A 22,184-nucleotide genomic window follows, 5' to 3' on the forward strand; every position below is an offset into this window, starting at 1 on the left:
ACATTTTTTAGATACGCAAATAATTATCATACTGTTGTATAAAACTGTAGCACATACATTGTGTCCTGTAGCAACGCAGTAAAGAATTGCCTGCTATTCAGTCCATAGGATGAATAGCATGTACCCTAACATGCTGTACAAGTTTATAGCTCGGAAGCAATAGGCTTTACAGTATAGGCTACGTGCATAATAAGCTGTATCATCTGAGTTTATATAAATACTCTTTATGATGTTCACACAACAACATTGCCTAATGGCACGTTTCTCAGAACATATGCCAGTCATTAAGGGTGGAATGCCTGTGTACATATGTATATATACTCACATACACACACACATAGTTGATCCTCATTATTTACTGATTCGGTATTTGCAAATTCACCTACTTGCTAAGATATATTTGTAACCACAAAATCAATACTCTCAATACTTTTGTAGTTATTCACTGATACGTGAATATGCAGTGTCAAAAAATTTGAGTCACCTGATGCACACATTTCAAGCTCAGGCGGAACAAGTGGATGCTCTCCCTTCTTATTTCATCTCTTATACTGTAAACAAGTATTCTTTTGCAATATACTTATTGCCATGCTTTTTGTATTTTTTTTGTGCTTCTTGGTGATTTTTCTGTTTGAAGTGGTCCCTAGGTGTAGTTCTGAAATGCTGTCCCATGTTTCTAGGGACTAGGAGGCTGTGATGTGCCTTGCAGAGAAAATACACATTACATAAGATTCATTGAGGTGTGAGTTACAGTAATGTTGGCCATGAGTTCAGTATTCATGAATCAACAATATATATTAAATAAGGTATCTTTAAACAGAAATACACTTAAAACAACTTTGTGTATTGATTGGTTGCTGAAAATGTTGTGACCAGGGGTTCTCAGGAGCCCAACCCTCTATTGTCCCGTAGGGGCAGTAATTCAGTATTTGCTTATTCAGTGTTGGGGCACCTTTATAGAATGTAACTACTAAGAACAATGGGAATTGACTGTATATATTTGTACAAGGTCAGTTTGTACAGTTTGTATAATTTGTACAATTATCCCGAAAAATAGTTGTCATTTGTTATCTACTTCACTATTTTAATCTTAAACTCCAATGAAGGCTTGAGATGTGTCTTGTATTCTGGAGAAATCACCCAAATTGAAGTCTTAACACACACCATTGAATAGATGAATTACTAATGAGTAATTTTAAAAATATTTTAACTAATTTTTAAAATTGTGTAATATACATTCAAATGAATAAAAATAATTTATTATTTGAAAAAACAATAGCAGAAGTAACATCCTTGAACCTACAATATAGGCAATACTACCAATATTTTTTAATACCTTTCAAGCGCTCCTCTTAGATCCAATCATTCCCTACCAGAGTAAACCACTCTAGTGAATTTTGTGATGATGGTTATTTCTCTGCATACTTTAACTAAAGTCATTTCTCTGATTAGTTTATGAATATTTATTAAATACAGATTAAAAATAAAAATTGGCCTTTTATAGTTAGGTTTTTATACTCATTCACCCGACTGTTATGAGATCCAGAGACCAAATAGTGACAGTGGCTAAATGCCTGGACTCTGGAGCTGGACTGCCAGAGTTTGAATTCTACCTCTGCTGCATTCTAACTGGAACAAATTATTTAACCTATCTTGAACTAAGTATTTCATTTTTTAGTGTCTTCATTTCATTTTGTTTCATTTCTTTTCTTTTCTGAGACAGAGTCTCGCTGTGTCACGCAGGATGGATTGCAGTGGCATGATCTCGACTCACTGTAACCTCTGCCTCCTGGGTTCAAGCAATTCTCCTGCCTCAGCTTCCTGAGTAGCTGGGATTACAGACATGCACCACCATGCCCAGCTAATTTTTGTATTTTTAGTAGAGATGGGGTTTTACCATGTTGGCCATGGTTAGCCAGGCTGGTCTTGATCTCCTGACCTCAGATAATCTGCCCACCTTGGCCTTCCAAAGTGCTTGGATTACAGGCATAAGCGACTGCGCTTGGCCTTAGCTTGCTTTCTTTCTTTTTTATTTTTATTTTTTTGAGACAAAATCTCTCTCTGTCGCTAGGCTGGAGTGCAGTGGCGACATCTCCACTCACTGCAACCTTCACCTCCCGGGTTCAAGTGATTCTTCCGCCTCAGCGTCTCCAGTAGCTGGGATTACAGGCTAATTTTTATATTTTCAGTAGAGACGGGGTTTCACCATGTTGGCCAGGATGATCTCGATCTCTTGACCTTGTGATCTGCCGGCCTCAGCCTCCCAAAGTACTGGGATTACAGGCGTGAGCCACCGAGCTCAGCTGGCCTTAGCTTCTTTATCTATAAAATGAGGATAATAAGAGTACTTATTCCCAGAGGGGTGTTATAATGATTAAGTCAATTAATATATGTAAATAAATGGAACAGTAGAGTAGTAGTTACTAATAAATAAACGTTAGTTATTTAACAGAGAAATTAATGCAGAGAATTCTTTGAAAGCCACTTGTATTCTTACAGTGTATACTATATTAATCTTTCTTTAAATGTTACTGTAATTTCTTTTAAACAACTAGTGTCTTGTCATTCTATGACCTCTTTTTACTCAGTTTATTGTGGCATTACTTAAAACTAGGCTTTCCTTGGTATCTCTTTGCGTCTCCCAGCTTATGTGAGAATAGATCTCTTTTTAGTTTGTAAACAAATTTATTCCACATATTTTTTACTTGGTTGTTCCTTTGACATACCCATTTAAGGGCTACTGCTGCCAAAAATTATCATCCAAAGTCTAATTTATGTGTTTTAGCCTCATGTTGGCAGAAGTTCATTATAGGTTATAGGTGAAACAGTTTATCTAACAAATGGCAAATTGCCTTATGTAAATATCAAGCTCCTGTTAAATAAAAAGGAGGTCTGCATTAGTATTGTCTGTTCTCAGCATTGCTCTTCAATCTGTACTGAAAAAATCATGACAGTTAAATATTTACATTAGAAATTGGAGAAACACATGTCAGAGTTAAAACTGGTGAACTTTGCCACTGTTAATCAATAGTAAGTAAATTGGCAAATATGTCAGTTATATTAGCAGTACCAAGAAGCTGAATGGGAATGTTTTAGAAGTTTGACCTATTCTTGCACTCCCACATAGCAGCCTCTTTATCTTGTTAGAGAACATCTTTTTTTTTTTTTTTTTTTTGAGATAAAGTCTCACTCTGTCGCCCAGGCTGGAGTGCAATGGCCTGATATCGGCTCACTGCAACCTCCACCTCCCAGGTTCAAGCGATTCTCCTGCCTCAGCCTCCTGAGTAGCTGGGATTACAGGCACCCACCACTATTCCTGGCTAATTTTTGTATTTTTAGTAGAGACTAGTTTCACCATGTTGGTCAGGTTGGTCTAGAACTCCTGACCTCAGGTGTTACGCCTGCCTTGGCCTCCCAAAGTGCTGGGATTAACAGGCGTGAGCCACTGTGCCCGATCTTTTTAAATTAACTTAGGTCCTCTGAACATCTCTTTATTTCAAAATTCTAAAGGGGAACCTGGGATAAAGGGACACAGAGCTGCTTTAGGAAATTTACAGTCTTTTGGGGATCTCCCTGTGCTAATGGTACACACATGCAAGTTGAAAGATCAGTGGAACTGTGGTGGACAGCCCAGGGACAGGAACAGGCAGGAGCCTGGTATGAGCAAACATTTAAGTTAAATCTGTGACTGTTTACAATGTTTCTTTCTTTTTATCTCTTCTCTAGGCCTACTCTGTGTATGATGAAGACATTGGGTACTGTCAAGGGCAGTCTTTTCTTGCTGCTGTATTACTGCTGCATGTAAGTAACAGTCCATGTGATAAAATAGCACAGTGCTGCCAAGTTTATTTTACTTTCTACTCCCTTTGTTCTTCCTTCTTATTTCCCATTTACCTGATGGAGATTACACATGGCATATCATTTTAAAAATGATATGTTGGGTGATAAAGCAAGAGATCTGGTGTCAAGAATAGGACAGCTTCTCAATAAAATTAATTTTGTTGACTGGAAAAGGATAAATTGCTTAATTGGATTTATTTTTAACTAAGATCCTCTGGAATTAAAGAAGTCGATGTAACTGCACAAATATCAGGACCTGGACCATTATGACGCACTGTACTGTGACAAGGAAGTCCTTTATCATTTCTGTCATGTATTTTTATATATCCTCTTTCCTGTCAGTCACCTTCATTTGACAGATCATTTATTGAACATCAATTGTCAGGTACTGGGCTAGGAAGTGGGGTTATAAAGATGATCATTTATAATTTGTGTTCTCAAAGACCTCATAGTCCAGGATGGGGCACAGATAATGTAGGCATGTACTTAATATTTTTATTCTCTTATGTGTCTTTATTTTTCTGATGACAAAAATAATACATACTCATTAAATAACTTACAGTATGTTAAGGGAAAGTGATACACAGGTAAAGAGAATAGAGAGGAGAATTACCCAAGCAAGCTCTGCCAGAACTTTCAGAAAATACTTTCTGGAGGGGGCGGCAGCTTTGTCAAGACATAAATGAGATTGGGGAAGGTTGAGAGGGGAAAGGGAGGGACTAAAGAATTATTGACAAAAGTCACAATATGAGAAAATGTGGAAATACGATAGCGCCCAGTATACAAAGGGACAAAGGGAACAATATGAAATTACAGTTTACTATAGCAGTTGTACACAGGGAGTGGTATGAGGTAAACATGGTAAGATGGGAAATTGTGAAGACTTTGTAATCATGTCAAAATGCAGGCTTTTTTTTCTTTGAGACAGAGTCTCGCTCTGGCGCCAGGCTGTAGCACAGTTATGCGATCTCCGCTCACTGCAACCAACGCCTCCTGGGTTCAGGCAATTCTCCTGCCTCAGCTTCCCGAGTAGCTGGGACTACAGGCGCATGCCACCACGCCCAGCTAATTTTTGTATTTTTTAGTAGAGATGGGATTTCACCATGTTAGCCAGGATGGTCGCAATCTCTTGACCTTGTGATCTGCCTGCCTCAGCCTCCCAAAGTGCTGAGATTACAAACGTGAACCATGGAGCCCGGCCAAAAACGCAGGCTTTATTCTAGAGCTAGTGAGGAACCATTGATCAGTTTGGAGCAAGGGAATAATAGAGTCATATGATCATTTTAGATCAATTCATTTCATACCTGTGTAAAGGGCAGAATTAAAGAAACAGACAGCAGCAGAGAGACCAGGTAGAAAATATGAATATGGAGAAAAAATCAATAATTTCTCCTCCAGCATTAATCTCCAGTATGCAACTGGCTGCTGAACATCTCCACCTAGATGTACCAGGAATATCCTGAACTCAAATAATTAGAAACAAACCTCATCATCGGCTGGGCGCAGTGGCTCACACTTGTAATCCCAACACTTTGAGAGGTTGACACAGGAGGATCACTTGAGCCCAGGAATTTGAAACCAACCTAGGCAACATAACGAGACCCCCATCTCTACCATACACACAAAAAAAGGCATCTGGGTGTGTTGGTGAACACCTGTAGTGGTAGCTACCTGGGAGGCTGAGGCAGGAGGATCACTTGAGCCTGGGAGGTCGAGGCTGCAGTGGACCTTGATTGTACCACTGCAGTCCAGCCTGGGGAACAGAAGGAGACCCTGTCTCAAATAAAATGAAATAAAATAAAATAAACAGGAAAAGAAAATATCAATTTAAATGAGAACCCAGAGAAAAGCAGAATTAAGAAATATTCAGGGAGCAAAACTGTTAGGTTTTATGGATGGATTGGCAAAGGAGAAGTCAAAGGTGACATATCTAGTTTCCTAGCTTTGGTGACTGGATGAATGGTTGTATTTTGAGTTGAGATAGAAAATATAGGGACGGGTGCAGTGGCTGACACCTGTAATCCCAGCACTTTGGGAGGCCGAGGCGGGCAGATCACAAGGTCAATAGATCGAGGCCATCTGGCCAACATAGTGAAACCCCATCTCTACTAAAATACAAAAATTATCTGTGCATGGTGGTGTGAGCCTGTAGTCCCAGCTACTTGGGAAGCTGAGGCAGGAGAATTGCTTGAACCTGGTTGGCAGAGGTTGCAGTAAGCTGAGATCGCACCACTGCACTCCAGCCTGGCACCTGGCGACAGAGCGAGACTCAAACAAAAAAGAAAGAACGAAAGAAAAGAAAATATATCTTTTGAGATTGAATGAAGGAAAATGTTTAGGAGTTGATGAGTTTGGTTTTTTTTTTCTTTTTTTGAGATGGAGTCTCTCTCTGTCATTCAGGCTGGAGTGCAGTGGCCGATCTTGGCTCACCACAACCTCCACCTCTCAGCTTCAAGTGATTACCCTTCCTCAGCCTCCTGAGTAGCTGGGATTACAGGCACCAGCGACCTCACCTGGCTAATTTTTGTATTTGTAGTAGATGAGGGCTCACCATGTTAGCCAGGGTGGTCTTGAACTCCTGACCTCAAGTGTTCCGCCCACCTTGGCCTCCAAAGTGCTGGGATTGCAGGCAGGAGCCACCACACCCAGCCGATGATGAGTTTTATTTCTAATTATTTGAGTTCAGGATATTCCTGGTATATCTAGGTGGAGGCGTTCAACAGCCACTTGCATACTGGCAATTAATGTTGGAGGAGAAATTAAAGCTGAAGTCATGAGAGTATATCAGATCATCTAGAAGAATGAATAAAGTAAGAAGATTAAATCCCAGGAACAGCAAACATTTGAAGGACTGATGATGAAGTAGAATCCTTAAAGAAGTTCAGATTCTCAGTAGGGAGGAAGCAGTGAATAGTGTCAAATGTAACAGAGAGGCCAGGAGGTTTAAAAGGACAGCATTTTTTTTTTGAGGTTTAGCATTCTGGAAGTGAAGAGCAATTATATTAGATTCATGGTCCTAATTCTGAAAACCTAATTCTAATTATAATAGCTCTGTTATGATTTTTACTTTATCTCACTTTGAGGATGATGATCTTTTTCCCTCTGTTGCATTATTATCTGTTTATGATAGTTTCTATCTTCTCTTTGTTATTCTTCTTTCTTTGATATCTCTACATCTCACCAATTTAGATCTCCCTGTGATGGTCAATTACTTTATAGTCACAAATTCTCAGGGGCCCTTGTTCCCCTTCTAAACCCAATAGAATCTAGAATAGTCAGGTCCTTACCCTAAGAGGCTAGAGACCATATCTGATGACATGAATGTTTTCATCAAGGTTCAGAGCCATCTTTTTTCCAAAGGAAGCCTCTATAATTACTTGCATGAGAAGCTGATGTTCGAGACATCGGTGATGAAACTTTGGTTTGAACAAAGTAATCTTTTTATTTTTTTTTGAGGGAGTCTTGCTCTGTCACCGGGCAGGAGTGCAGTGGTGCGATCTCAGCTCACTGCATCTTCCACCTCCTGGGTTCAAGTGATTCTCCTGCCTCAGACTCCTAAGTAGCTGAGACTACAGGTGCATGCCACCACACCCAGTTAACTTTTTTTTTTTTTTTTTTTAAGTAGAGACAGGGTTTCACCATGTTGGCCAGGATGGTCTCGATCTCTTGACCTCATGATCTGCCTACCTCGGCCTCCCAAAATGCTGGGATTACAGGCATGAGTCACCGAGCCCGGCCACAAAGTCATCTTTGAATATACCACAGTTTAGCATTTTTTACCTGTAGCCCTATTTAACATATTATATTTATTAATGTTCAGTGAGAAGAATATCCCTCTGAGAAATCTGCTTTGAGATTTGACAGAAGTTTGGGTTAATTTTAAGTTCATAATTGTTTGGAAACACCCTCCCCACCCCCACCCCCAAAGAAAGAAAGAGATTCAAATAACTAGAGAGCTCAAATACCCAGAATTTTTTTCCTACATTATGTACTCTACTGTTATAAGGCCATGTGGTGAGTCAGCCTTTGTGAAGTTCAACAAGATAGCTTCCAGTGTATAAGTTACAAGAGGAACAGAAATTCAGTCTAGTTTCTCACACTTTCTGCCTTAATAGAATTAGTCAGTGTTGTCATGGCTTATAAGAATTACTTGAAATATAGAAATCCTTTTAGAATCCTTAAGGAAAGATGAACTGATATTCAGCATGGTGTTAGTGAAAAACATATTATATTCTAATTTTTAATTGGCAGTATGTTTGAAAATTCTGTTAATTAGCATATTCCATTTACTGACCAACCCATTCTTTCAACCAATTCGAATAACAGAAGTTAACTGTAATTTATTTTTTACTATATTTTCATCTCCCTGGTTTATAGAAGAATGCGGACTGGTTTAAACAATTCATCAAACACAGTGTCTCAGGTTCCAGGGAGATATATTATTAGAGTCTTACTAATTTGCTATCAGTTACATAAGCTATTGCTTCCTCTTTTTGCTGCCAGACATCCTTTGTCAGCTCCGTATTAATCATTGTCAGAGCCTGCTTCTTTTTGGGTTGCTGTCCTTTCCTCACTCATGGTCATTTATATTTCACGTTCATTGCCTGAGAAGGAAGAAAGACCAAAAATGAAAGTATGTTCAAAAACAGTTTTGAATTTTTAGGATTTTTTCATGTCTAAGTAGTTTAAAGAAATAATTAGCCTCTCCTTGTACTTGGAAATTTCTAGATGCTTTGACAATAGCTTTGTAACATGTAATAGTTTAGGCAGTGGAAGAATTAAACGTTTATCACGGTAGACTCTTATATCCATTTATGAAATTATGAGAAATTTGTCATTTACAGTTGGAGAATGTTGTAGTACAGATTGCCTGCAACCATTATAATGTTCAACTGCCTTTGAAATCAAATATGCAATAATAATTTGTAATTTCATAATCATAACATTAGTCTTTACCTCTTAGAGGCATAATAAATTATGACCTGATTATATTTCACTTATTCTAAAAATTATATAAAATATTTTAGATAATTTATAACCCAATATATTTTTCTATCATATTTATTGTAAAGTAGTTTTAAATTTTTTAATTGAACATGTACCTTTTTAGACATTCAGAAGATTATGTTCATTTTTAAGATTAAATTACTGTATGTAAACTAATATTAGCATTTATAGAAGCCTTCCAACTGGAAGTAGAATTATGTTTGAATAATCTAGCATGTTTTAAACTACTGAGTTTTTTTAAGAAAACTATGACTAGGCGCAGTTCCTTTGGAAACCGGTTTGGCTTTGTATAATAAAGATACGCACACCAAGAAGTTTTACTCCTAGATATATCTTAGTCAAATGTATGCGCTTGTATGTCAAAATACATGTATCATTTTTGTCCTAATAGTGTTTTTTTTTTGTTTTTTTTTTTTTGAGACGGAGTTTTGCTATTGTTACCCAGGCTGGAGTGCAATGGCGCGATCTCGGCTCACCGCAACCTCCGCCTCCTGGGTTCAGGCAATTCTCCTGCCTCAGCCTCCTGAGTAGCTGGGATTACAGGCACGCGCCACCATGCCCAGCTAATTTTTTGTATTAGTAGAGACGGGGTTTCACCATGTTGACCAGGATGGTCTCGATCTCTTGACCTCGTGATCCGCCCGCCTCGGCCTCCCAAAGTGCTGGGATTATAGGCTTGAGCCACCGCGCCCAGCCCCTAACAGTGTTTTTAACAGTCAAAACACTGAAGCAACTCAGATGTCCACTACTAAAATGTCCAACGTTAGAACTGTAAGTAGACAGTAAGATGGCTAAATCATGGTTTTCTTAGAGTATAAATGCCACACAGCAATGGAAATGAATGTTTTACGCTACATTGGTTAATATAAATGAATCATGTAAACGTAAGATTTGGTTTTAAGAAAAGCAAAGTACAGCATTATATTTGGTATGATTCCATTTTACATAAAGTTCAGTAACAGGCAAAACTAAACTCTATTTTTAGGATGCTACATAGGTGGAAAAACAGAACACCAACGAAGTGATAACTAACTGTTAGGAAAGTGATTTCTCTAGGGAGAAACTGGGATTCATGACTGAAAAGAGACACAGGGATTTTCAGGGCTATTGACAATATTCTCTTTCTTAACCTAGATTGTGGTTAGATGCATCCTTTATACTTTTTTTAGTTTATAATCAATTATTAATTAAAATGTACATCTAACTTTTATGTATTTTTCTGTTTGTTGTATTTCGGAGCAAAGTAATATTAAAAATTATAAATTTTTAAACATACCTCTCCAAAAAGATAGGTTTGGGATAAGATTTAACCAATGTATGTTAATAAGCAGAACTGCCTACTAACGATTCCAGAGTCTAAGGTGACAAGATAGAGATTTCATTTTGAAGCCTCTGTCATATATATGTATATATAAAAGTTAAATATTTGTGGTATTACATTCAAGATTCTTTCTGCTGCATGTGACGGAGTTGACTTAAAATCTAGAGTCAGATATGATTTTTCACCTGGTTGCACTCCAGAGTTCATATTTTGTCATCAGGAATCTGTATCTCTGCTTCTCTTGAATTTTATTGCCTTAATTATGTTAGTAGACAAAAATGTGAGCAAAATGACTGTTGGCTGGCCTGGATTCATATGATCTGGGCAACTTTATTTAAAAGGGACTATTTTTTGCTACCTCATTTAGAAGGGACTGTCTTTTGCTATAGCTCCTGCATTTATTTAAAATGACAACTCCCTCTATTTTTCCTCCTGTTGGATTCTGGCCTGGTTGGGTAGGGTATTCTAATTGTCACAGCCCAGGTCTTTAGTCCAGCTCAGTGCAGACAGTGAACTCCATCAGCCCCTCCTAAACAATAGAATGGTTTTCCTATAGGAGGAGGGGTTTTGATATCAGATGATGGAACGATAGAGTGCTAGACAGGTACATCACATCATCTTGGGTGATATACTTACTACAAGATTTTTAGTGTATTTAAAAAATAAGTCCTATACTTCCAAATTGTTTTTCCTTCTAGTTCAATGAAAGAAGCATTCGTTTTCCTATTCTGAGTTCTAATCAAGTGCTTTTGAGCCATTTTCCAGCATCTCCCTGTGTCCTACTATACACAAACATTTTACCTATTTGAAAATATTTAGCTACTATCTTATGTCTCTCTGCCTTTTTGAAGCTGAACTCTTTCAAGGAATATTGAAAAGTACAACTATGAATTTGGATTGTGGTTTAATACCTTTTAAGTTATATAATTTGGGGCAAGTTTCTTAAACTGAGCTTTAGTTTCTTGTTATCCTTCTAGGGTTTTTATGAGTATTGAGTACCTTAAAATGAGTGTAAAGAGTCTTATATATTTTGTACCTGGCACAAAAATAGTGCAGTCATGAGATTAAAACCAGACTTTACTTAATAGACCTGTAGTTACTGGCAAGTCATTTAATTTCTCTGAACCTCAGTAGTATTATATTTAAAATATAAAAATAATGCCTACCTTGCAGGATTTTTCTGAGGATCAAATGGGGTCATGAATGAATATGTCTAATAATGGTAACTGCTGCTGTTATTTTTAAATTAATAATTATTTGCATAGCCAATTTTGTTTTGGCCCCTGGTCCAACTAATTTGAATGAATTACACATCGGAGACTAATATATCATACAGTGATAGAATTTTATGTCCTATAAACTGACATTCAATTTAAATGTATTAAGCTATTTGATTTAAAGGAACAATAGACAAATTGCTAGACATTTTCATTCTATTTGCTTTTTAATATGTAAACAAAAAGTAAAGACATGATAAATAACCTTATGAGTTTCAAAATAGTCACTAGCATTCATCTTTTTTTTTTTTTCTTTTTGAGACACAGTCTCACTCTGTGACCCAGGCTGAAGTGCAGCGTTGAGATCTTGGCTCACTGCAGCCTCTGCCTTCCAGGTTCAAGGGATTCTCCTGCCTCAGCTCCCGACTAGCTGGGATTACGGGCATATGCCACCATGCCTGGCTAATTTTTGTATTTTTAGTAGAGGTGGGGTTTCACCATGTCGGCCAGCCTGGTCTCGAACTCCTGACCTCAAGTGATCACACACAGCCTCCCAAAGTGCTGGGATTACAGACGTGAGCCACTGTGCCCAGCCCATTTATTTTTGTTGAAGAGAATTCAGAATATCAGTACAGTGTTGATTTCCTTTATGGAGAAAGGTAGATCATTCCAAAAAGATGTGAAACACAATCATGTGGAGTAGGAAATTGTTTTACACTATGGGAATTACTTTAAATTTTCAGAATATAATTTTACTTCAAAAAATACCTTGATGTAAATGATTTCATGTGCATCTTAGCACTGCTTTGTTTTATAGTTTATTGTGGCAAGAAGTAGTGAGGGCTTGGAGGTTGTCTCCATTCAGCGATAGTCACAATTAGGACAGATGGCAGATCATTATCAACATTTGTTACCAAACAGTGATTACATCACTCAGTTCTCAATTATGCATGTGAGGCAGGTATTTTGTTTTGTATTTCATAAGCCATGGATGATATTTTGACATCTTAAATTATAATATTTTAATGTTTATCCCCTCTTTTCCTTAATGAAATAACACTGATGATAAAGTTTCTGTACACAGCAAAAATGGACGTTCAATATTAAAGATCATCATATTCCAACATCTTAATATTTTATTTAAAGATATGTTGTTCAATTATTTCTTTTTAATTGTAACTTTAGACCAATTGCATATCAGTGATAACTTGAATTATCTTATTCTCTGAAGCATTAATCATTCTAATAAGTTAAATAGTCATTTTAGTGCTTTTTTTTTTAAGTAGGTACCACAGTACTACCTAGTGGAGGAACTGCATGTGCTAAGGTGAAGTTTTGATAGTACAACCTAGCGTTGAGTCTCAGATCTTGGTTGATTTTCTTTCTTTTTCTTCCTTTTTTTTTTTTTTTTTTTTTTGAGAAGGAGTCTTACTCTGTCACCCAGGCTGGAGTACAGTGGCACGATCTCGGCTCACTGCGTCCTCTGTCTCCTGGGTTCAAGTTCAAAAGCGACTCTCCTACCTCAGTCTCCCAAGCAGCTGAGATTACAAGCGCACGCCACCATGCCCAGCTAATTGTTGTATTTTAATAGAGACGGGGTTTCACCATGTTGGACCAGGCTGGTCTGAAACTCCTGACCTCGTGGTCCACCTGCCTCAACCTCCCAAAGTGCTGGGATTACAGGTGTGAGCCACTGCACCTGGCCTGGTTGATTTTTTTATGCCAATTTAGGGACAAGCTTAATAGTCAATATAAAATATGGATAATATAAAAGCTTTTTATGTTTAGCATTTGTGATACAATTACAAGAAATGGAGTGCTAATATAGTTGCATTTGGCCACCCCTTGCTTCTAGCCTTCACACCAATACTTTCCTTCTACATTTTTTTGGCAGTTACCAACAGATTGCCCTACTTGTGTGGTATGACTGCATGAAAAGGGCAGATGTATTCAGAATTTTGCTAGTTTATCTTAAAGAAATATTTAACACCTGTTATTTACTTAAAGTTCTATGCTAAGAGTTGTGGAGCAGGGGATACAATGTTAAAGTAGTGTTTAGAGGTTAGATGCACACAAATAACTATAAGGGTATACAATAAAGAATTTTGGGATTCAGAGAAAGCAAGGGTCTCCTCAGGTTAAAGGGAAATAACAAAGTGCCATTTTGATCACTTTTAAATGATCAGTAATATTTTAAAAGGCAGAGCTGTGCTATATAGTATACCCCAACCCAGTTATCCACCCTGAGCTTGTGTGCAAAACTAGGTGGAGAACCTTGAAAGTGCAGCTTGTCACTATTTGAGTCATGAAAAGCATGGGGAGGAGGAGCGGGACAGTCTTCCTAGTGATACACAAGAGGTGCTATCATTCATATGAAAAGCAGCACATTTTTGCTGCTTCATGTTAAGAGCTTAAATTCCAGCAAATAATTTTAACAGTAGAAAGATCTTAGAGTAAAAATTTTACCTATGCATCCATTTATTCTTTTGAGTATCTTTGTATGAAACACTTTGGTAGTTGTTGATGTATAAGACAGAGTCTCTGTCTTCAAGGAAGGAAAGAGAAGGGAAGTTTACATTTCATGATTGCCAACAATATGCATATGTTGTCTCTTAAATATATTTCATTTAATACTTGTAGCACCCCTGTGACATAGGTATTATTATTTCTAATTTTTTAGAATTAAAAAAATCTTAGGTATTAAAAGAGGTTACCTGCTCAAGATTACCCAGTGAGTAACTAAAACCTTACCTGAAATTCACATCTATTGGTATAATTCCAAAATCATGTTTTTCTTCTGCAGCACCTTTTGTATATTCATGATCTGTTTCTGGGCAAACTTTTGAGGGGAAAGATTGAATATAGGTTCTTGTAGATTATACCTTTATATAAAAGAAAAGTGATAGATTCTTACTAAACCAAAATATAGTTGTCCCTCAGTATTGGGAACTACTGAAGACTTGGTACCAGGACCACCACAGATACCAAAATTTGAAAAGACCCAAGTCCCTTATATAAAATAGTCATAGTATCCTCATATAAGCTATGCACTTCCTTTCATATACTTCGAATCATCTGTAGATTACTTATAATACCTAATATAATAAAAATGCTAAGTAAATAGTTGTTGTATTTTATTTGTATTATTGTTTATTGTAAATATTTTCAATCTGGGACTAGTTGTATCCATAGATGCAGAACCCAGTGGAAATGGAGGGCCGACTGTATGTATAATCTTTTTCCCTATACTCTTCTCCGTATAGCAGCTACGTGACCTTACTAAAAATAAAAATCAGATCCGCTACTGTAAACTCTTCCCAGATTTCTCACTGCACTTAGAATATAGTCCTAACTCATCGTGGTCCTATCAGTGCTATGTTACAGCCAGATTATACCAGCTTTTGAGGTCCAATTGTTAAATTTTCAGGAATTCTGCTAACCTGTTGTTAAGCAAAGCCATTGTTAAAAATTAAATGATAAAAACTTAAATAACTCATGTTAAAAACAAACTAATAAGTACTCAAAATTCATCACTTTCTAGTATTTTACCACTTTTTATTGGTGTCTGTGCTCTTGAACGTTTACATTATCTGTTTTATCTGTATGATAAAAATGGTATATAATGGTATGCTGCAGCCCTACTGCTATGCATCACTTTTTAATTCCAGTCCGTTTATTTTCTAGTATTCTACCCTGATCTCTTCCCCTACGTCCTCTTTACGGTCAGTAATTCATAGATTTGCCCTTTTGAGGCTATTTTCTAGATCTTGCAAGCATGCCTAATTTCTTTTTATTCTTTTTTCTTATTTATCCTCTATGTATTTTCCTATGTCCTGTCTTCAAGCTCACTAATTCTTCTGCTTGATCATCTGCTGTTGAGACTGATATATTTTCAAGTTTGTCGTTTGCATTTTTTAACTTCAGAATTTCTGCTATTTTTTATTATTTCAGTCTCTTTGTTAACTTTATCTGATAGGATTCTGATTTTTTTCTCTGTGTTGTCTTGAAGTTCATTGAGCTTCCTCAAAATAGCTATTCTGAATTCTCTTAAATGTCACATATCTCTCACTCCAGGGTTGCTCCCTGGTACTTTGTTCAGTTCATTTGATGAGGTCATGTTTTCCTGAGTGTTCTTGATGCTTATGGACGTTCGTTGATATCTGGGCATTGAAAAGTGAGGTTATTTATTCTAATCTTCATAGTCTGGGCTTATTTATGCCCAGGGAATTAAGTGTTGTGATCTAAGTCTTTAGTCACTGCAGTCATATCTGCACTAGAGGATGCCCCAAGCCAAGTAATGCTGCAACTCTTGCAGACTCTGAGATACGACCTTGGTGGGCTTGGATGAGATCTGAGAGAATTCCATCTTTCCTAGAATCTCTTTTTCTCTTCTCTTACTTTCCTCCAAATAAATGGAGCTTTTTTCTCCTCATGCAAGGCTTCCTGGAGTTGGGGAATGGGGTGACACAAGCACTGGCCACCACAGCTGGGACGGGCTACTATGGCTGTGACCGCACTGGGTCACACCTGAAGCCAGCATGGTACCTGGTGACTAATGCCTGGCTACTGCTGATGTTTATTCAAGACCCCAGGGTCTTTCCATTCAGGATTGCAGGTTTCCTTCTGGCCCAGGATGGACCTAGAAATGCTCTTCAGGAGCTAGGGTCTGGACTCAGGGGATTCAGGACTCTGCTTCATGCTACTGTGGCTGAGCTGGTACTCAAGTTGCAATACAAAGTCCTCTTTACTCTTCCCTCTCTTTTCCACAAGCAGGAAAGGGGTATCTCCCAAGCCCTGCCTGGAGTTGGGGAAGGGGTATAAGTATAGCTACTTTTGCTTTTTTGTTATTTTTTCTATTGGCTCCCTTGGCTACCCTAGGTGATGTTTCACTGGATCTTGTGTACCCGAAGTCCGCTGGCTTTAAGCCCAGAACAGCACCAGGACTTGTCTAAAGATTGTAGTACTTGTGGCCTAGACCACTTTTCAGATTTGTTCAGGACTCCAGGGTAGTTTAGTCTACTGGGAGGCTTCCCCTCTGGCTGGGGCCAGTGTAAACCTTTCCTTCTTGAGTGCCTGATGAAGTCTGCCCTGTGTTGTGTTCTGTTGTGACAGGACAGCAGTGAGTTCCAATGCAAAGCCCCACAATCCCTGCACTCTCCCTTTCCCAAGTGCATGGATTCTTTCTCTTCACAGTGCTGTGGGAATGGGAGAGGTGTGGTGTAGACAATGGAAGACTTTACCCCCTTCAGTGCCTTTTTCTTTGTATCATACTAAAACCAGGTACTGTGATCACTCACCTGATTTTTGTTGCTTTCTTGCATGGATAGTTGTTCAATTTGGTGTTCTTGAGGGAGGATGATTGCTGAATGTTTCTCTTTGGCCATCTAGCTCAGCCTCCTCCAAAACTGTCTCTGATGTTTACCTTTCCAACACCCAAGGACTTCTGCATCCGTATGAACCTCAAGTAGAGTTGCCTGTTTATTCTTCCCTTAGGGAGACACTATACCTTTATCTCTGTATCCCTAAAGCCTAGAACAGTACCTGCACCTCATCTGTTCAGTAACTATATATATGAATGCTAAAAGGCACTTAAACCTTTTATTTGCCCTAATGATTTTACTACATTCAAAGAAATAAAAACATATTCCCTTCATAAGATACCAGATGGTAAGACATTCAACTAATTGTCATTTACTTAGAGAGAGACTTAAATGAATTAGTTTCTCTTAAGATTAGCTACAGTTCTTTTTTTTTTTTTTTTTTTTTTGAGACAGAATCTCACTCTGCCACCCAGGCAATCTCAGCTCACTGCCACCACTGCCTCCCAGGTTCAAGCAAATTTTCTGCCTGTAGTGGAACCACAGGCGTGCGCCACCATGCCCAGCTAAGTTTTGTATTTTTGGTAGAGACTGGGTTTCGCCATGTTGGCCAGGCTGGTCTCGAACTTCTGACCTCAGGTAATCCACCCACCTCGGCCTCCCAAGGTGCTAGGTTTACAGGTGTGAGCCACCTCGCTCGGCCTGGCTAGTTATCTTACATGCAGCTGTTTTGTATAGCCATATTAATAGAGATCTCAGAGGAAGATGAAGATGCTTCAAACTTGGTAAGAGAAGTATTCTAGACCATATATGTTCAAGTTAGTGTCACTTAAGGCTTTGATGACAAAGGAATAAAGAATACAGTGTAACTATATCCTAAATAACCAAATGGAAGCTGAAAAATAGTTGCTAACTTGAATAGCTGAGGTCAGTGGCCAGAAATTTTGAAAAGGTCTCAAACAACTCATAGATAAAAAGAAAATAAGCAAATATTTAAAGAATCAAAATGAAAACACTGAAGTGTGTTTATTTAACTTCTAGGAGATGTTATTTAACAAATTTGGGTATTTTATGGTTTATAATAGAAGTGGCTTTGTGTGAAATCTTAAATAAACAATTGCATTTCTAAGTGGGTAAGTGGAACTCTACTTGATTCAGTTATTGAAATATGAAGTTAGTCTAACAAATGTATGAAATACCATAATCAACCAAAAGTAAATTTTCAAGGAAGTAATATTTAAAGTAGATGTTTATGTAGTAGTTACATCTTAGGACATTGAGTAAGTACAACTTTTTCTTTATGCTTGATGTAATTTCTAGAATACCTTTCCATATTCTTTCACCTGCTGATACCACAGTTTAGAGGTTTGTTCCTTTGTCTTCAGACTTTATTCTCTGTTTAGATAAAAATACCTCTGAGAGAGCTAATTAATATATTAGAGTTTACTGGCTGTTACCCTGAAAACTGTACTTTACAGAAAGTAGCAACATCAAGAAGACTCTGGAAGTATAATCTCACACTGTTTACCAAAATTTAAAATGCATTATTTTTTCACCCGGCATTCCCCCTTTTGTCAATGTGCTGTACCCCACCGCATTTTTGCATATGTACAAAATTATGCATAAACAAAGTTCATTGCAGCTTTATTTGATTAAAAAATTAGGAACATCTCAAGTATCAATAGGAAACTGGTTAAATGAATCATAGTACTTCTATATAATGGAATACTGTGTAATTGCTTTTAAAAAAATAAAGAGACAACTCTATATACTGAGATAGAAAGATTTACAACTGATATCCTTAAGGAAAAAAATCAACATGTATAACAATGTATATAGAATATTATCTTTTATGTAAGATGGGACAAAATAGAAATGTAATTATTTTATTTGCGTAGATAATCAGTGGCAGAATACAAGAGAAATTAAGAGGTTGGGGGATGTAGGTACCAGGGATTAGTGTATATATAATAATAGGGAGGAGTGAGACTTTTACCTTTAGATCCTTTTACGTTGTTTTGATTTTTTTCTTTTTTGAGACAGAGTCTTGCTCTGTCGCCCAGCCTGCAATGCAGTGATGTGATTTCACTCACTGCCACCTCCGCCTCCCAGGCTCAAGCGATCCTCCCACCTTATTCTCCCAAGTAGCTGGGACTACAAGCTCATGTCACCACAACCAGCTATTTTTTTTAGTTTTTGTAGCGACGGGGTTTTGCCATGTTAGCGAGGCTGGTCTCAAACTCCTGGGCTTAAGTGATCCAGCTGCCTCGGCCTCATAAATGTGTTTTGATTTTTTAATCATGAGTGTATTTCCTGCTTTTAAAGATGGCCTAATGAATGAATGACAACATGATTAAAATTAACAAAAGAGGATAATTCATCTCAAATAAGGAGGTCATGTCACTTTGCCAAAGACAGTCTCTGAAGGACTTCATTCACTCCAGGCCTTCAGCTACTTATGCAGAGGACTAATAACATGAAGAAACTTCTGACGTTCTGGCAGAATGCCACTTATTTATGTTGTATATGTATATGCTTGTCTGTAGATGCCAGAGGAACAAGCGTTCTGCGTTTTGGTGAAAATCATGTACGACTATGGTTTGAGAGACCTCTACAAAAACAACTTTGAAGATCTTCATTGCAAATTCTACCAGTTGGAGAGACTAATGCAGGTAAATAAAAATCAGGAACTCTCATCACTCTGGGATTTGTTGAGTCATAGAAAAAGCCTAATAGAGTTGGTAAGCAATAATGAATTATAGAAGTTTAATGGAATATTACAGAAAATGTAAATGGATTTAGTTTCAGATTAACATCTACATTGATCTATCATAATGCATTTATTTAGCCATTATACGATTTTAAAAATAGTCTCATATTTTAAATGTTCCAATTTAACATACTTTGAAGTGAAAATCTAATGAGTTTAATCATTAAGAGATTACCAAGTATTGTTTGTAGAGGAATGAAGATATTTACAGAGTAAACATTGAAATACCTAAGAACTTTCACCATACTAATTAGCACCACATCCTTATTTGGGTCCATATAGAACACTTGGAAAAGCCAGAAAAGATATTCATAAGAGAATAAAACATACCTAAAGTACTGTAATGTAGGGACATATTTAAAATTTTTAAAATATAATTCCTAATCTTAATGTTGTTGTTGTGCTTTATAATATGTATTTGTAAAGGTGTGTGAGAAACATACATTCTTTTATATGTGTCAAATATTACATAATAAAAAAGATTGTGACCACAGGCAAAATGATTGACCAGAGCTGACAAAAGAAATTTTTAACTAGCTTTCAAGTTCCACCCGAAGTTGATAATCTTAAATTTATAATGGGTCTATGCAGCATGTTTATATGACTTTCTCTGAAAGGGGTGTTGTGTATCCAAGAGAAATGTGAAGGAAATGCATGGATGGATTGATTCCGTATTGGGGAAAGGTAAAGTGGTTGAGGAAGGAGGTTAGTGGAATGTGAGAGCAGATGCTAGTAGGAACTCATTGATAAGTAGTGCCAGGAGATCCGTAGGTGTCTGAAGAGGGAAGTGAAGCCAATAGGAGACTGAAAGATTAGAGGAACAGGGCAGTAGAAGATGAATTTGCAGTGAGGTTAAAGGGACAGTGTATTGGGAGAAGGGAATGCAGGAGGGTAGAAGACTTTAAAATTGAAAAGAAAAGGAGGGAGGATGTAAAATGAGCTGTAAGTAAAATGACAAACGGGCATTGAGGAGGAAAAGGACTGTAGAAGAACCTGGTAAGTATGGATATTAACAGCAATAAGCTCCTTTTTAATGATTTAATTCTACCAAGTAAATATTTGGGATTACTCGCTTTTTACCTTTTATTTACAAAAAGGTTCATATATTTTCAAAGGTCAGTATTCCTAAGGGCTTTGAGAATCAAGTAAATATTCCTAATAAGCAAAGAGCAAATTCATGGTACTATGAAGAAACTCAACCACATTTTTCTCTTAGCACTTTTTTTTTCAGTTAACTGAATGAGATTTGGACACTCCATTTGAAGTACCTAATGGGCACATTTGGCTATTTTTCAAAGAAAGCATGTAGTTCAAGAAATGGCTTATTTTGTTTTTTATTCTTCTTTTTGTGGTCTATGTATGAAGACAAAATGAAGGTGGGCTTTTACATGTCTTCGCTTTTGTCTTTCAGTTATGGTAATAGCTATGCTAATACTTTATACCTTGCTGTTCATGCTTTTGGAAAGTATTTGCTTGTTTAAATTGGAAAAAATAAAGTTACCATAAAGGCATTTTTAGGAGATATCCAATTTTGTATATTACACCCTTGCACAATTTCTTTGCTTTGCCATTTTTAATATGTTGAAGACAGATTTCTAGTTTGTCATGCTTTGGAGTTTTCTAAGGGCTCAAAAAATATACTGAAATATCATAGACCCCAGATAATGTTGGCATTAGATGGTTTCCAAAGAGAAGATACATTTCTTTTCTAGCTTGTTAACAATTGAACCCTGGGCCGGGTGCAGTGGCTCACAACTGTAATCCCAGCACTTTGGGAGGCCAAGAGTGGCAGATCACTTTAGGTCAGGAGTTCAAGACAAGCCAGGCTAATAGGGTGAAACCCCTACTCTAGTAAAAAAATAAAATTAAAAAATAAAAAAAATAACCAGGCTTGGAGGAGGGTGCCTGTAATCCCAGCAACTCAGAAGGCTGAGGCAGGAGAATGGCTTGAACCTGGGAGGTGGAGATTGCAATGAGCCAAGATCTTGCCACTGCGCTCCAGCCTGGATGATAGAGCAAGACTCTTTCTCAAAAAAAAAGGAAAAAGAATTTAACCCTGAATGGGGATGCTGTGACTTGACCCTGGAGTCAAGATATTCATTAGACTACAGCTGCTCTGGTCAAATGAGCATTTTGCAAGAAACAAGAACAGTCAAGTGAGCAAGAGATGGTCTTTCTTAGTTGTTTATAACAAGTCTGTTTTTATTTTCCTTAACTATCTGTCATATCTCCGATTCTCATCTGCTGTCATCACTTCTGTGCAGTTACATAAAACATAGCCAATACTAGAATAGAGTTACAGTGATCATAGAAAGCTGTTTATAAGTTGCAGTTGTGGCAGGATCTTCATTGTTCTGCTGCAAGCTTCTCATTGCTCCTCTTGCTAAATTTTCCTCTTTAACTTGCAGGAACAGCTACCGGACCTGCATAGCCATTTCTGTGATCTGAACCTGGAAGCTCATATGTATGCATCCCAGTGGTTTCTCACTCTTTTTACTGCCAAGTTCCCACTCTGCATGGTGTTCCACATCATTGACCTACTGCTTTGTGAGGTAGAGTGACTCCCATCTTTCACTAAGCCGAAGTAGAAAGTAGTTTCTACTAAAAATGGTTACAGTTTTCTTCCTTTTCTTTTTGCCTGTGATATTAAGCCATAAATACTCACTGACCAAAAAGTTGTATTTGAATTTTCAGTAAAAATTATTTTAATT

The 22,184-nt window shown here is 37.4% G+C and overlaps 1 protein-coding gene across 6 annotated transcripts in view; it reads left to right on the forward strand.

Moving 5' to 3' along the window:
* The window catches only part of RABGAP1L (RAB GTPase activating protein 1 like), a 726,923-nt gene that overhangs the window by 438,563 nt on the left and 266,176 nt on the right, over positions 1-22,184 (forward strand). For all 6 annotated transcript variants that reach the window (XM_064370670.1, XM_064370668.1, XM_064370669.1 and 3 more), the window contains 3 exons: positions 3,727-3,801; positions 19,250-19,375; positions 21,882-22,025. In XM_064370670.1, coding sequence (XP_064226740.1) covers positions 3,727-3,801; positions 19,250-19,375; positions 21,882-22,025 — 345 coding nt within the window. The remainder of the gene's footprint in view (positions 1-3,726; positions 3,802-19,249; positions 19,376-21,881; positions 22,026-22,184) is intronic.

Source organism: Aotus nancymaae, unplaced genomic scaffold (assembly GCF_030222135.1).
Source record: "Aotus nancymaae isolate 86718 unplaced genomic scaffold, 86718_ANA_hifiasm-v0.15.2.pri h1tg000108l, whole genome shotgun sequence".
Lineage (NCBI taxonomy): Eukaryota > Metazoa > Chordata > Mammalia > Primates > Aotidae > Aotus > Aotus nancymaae.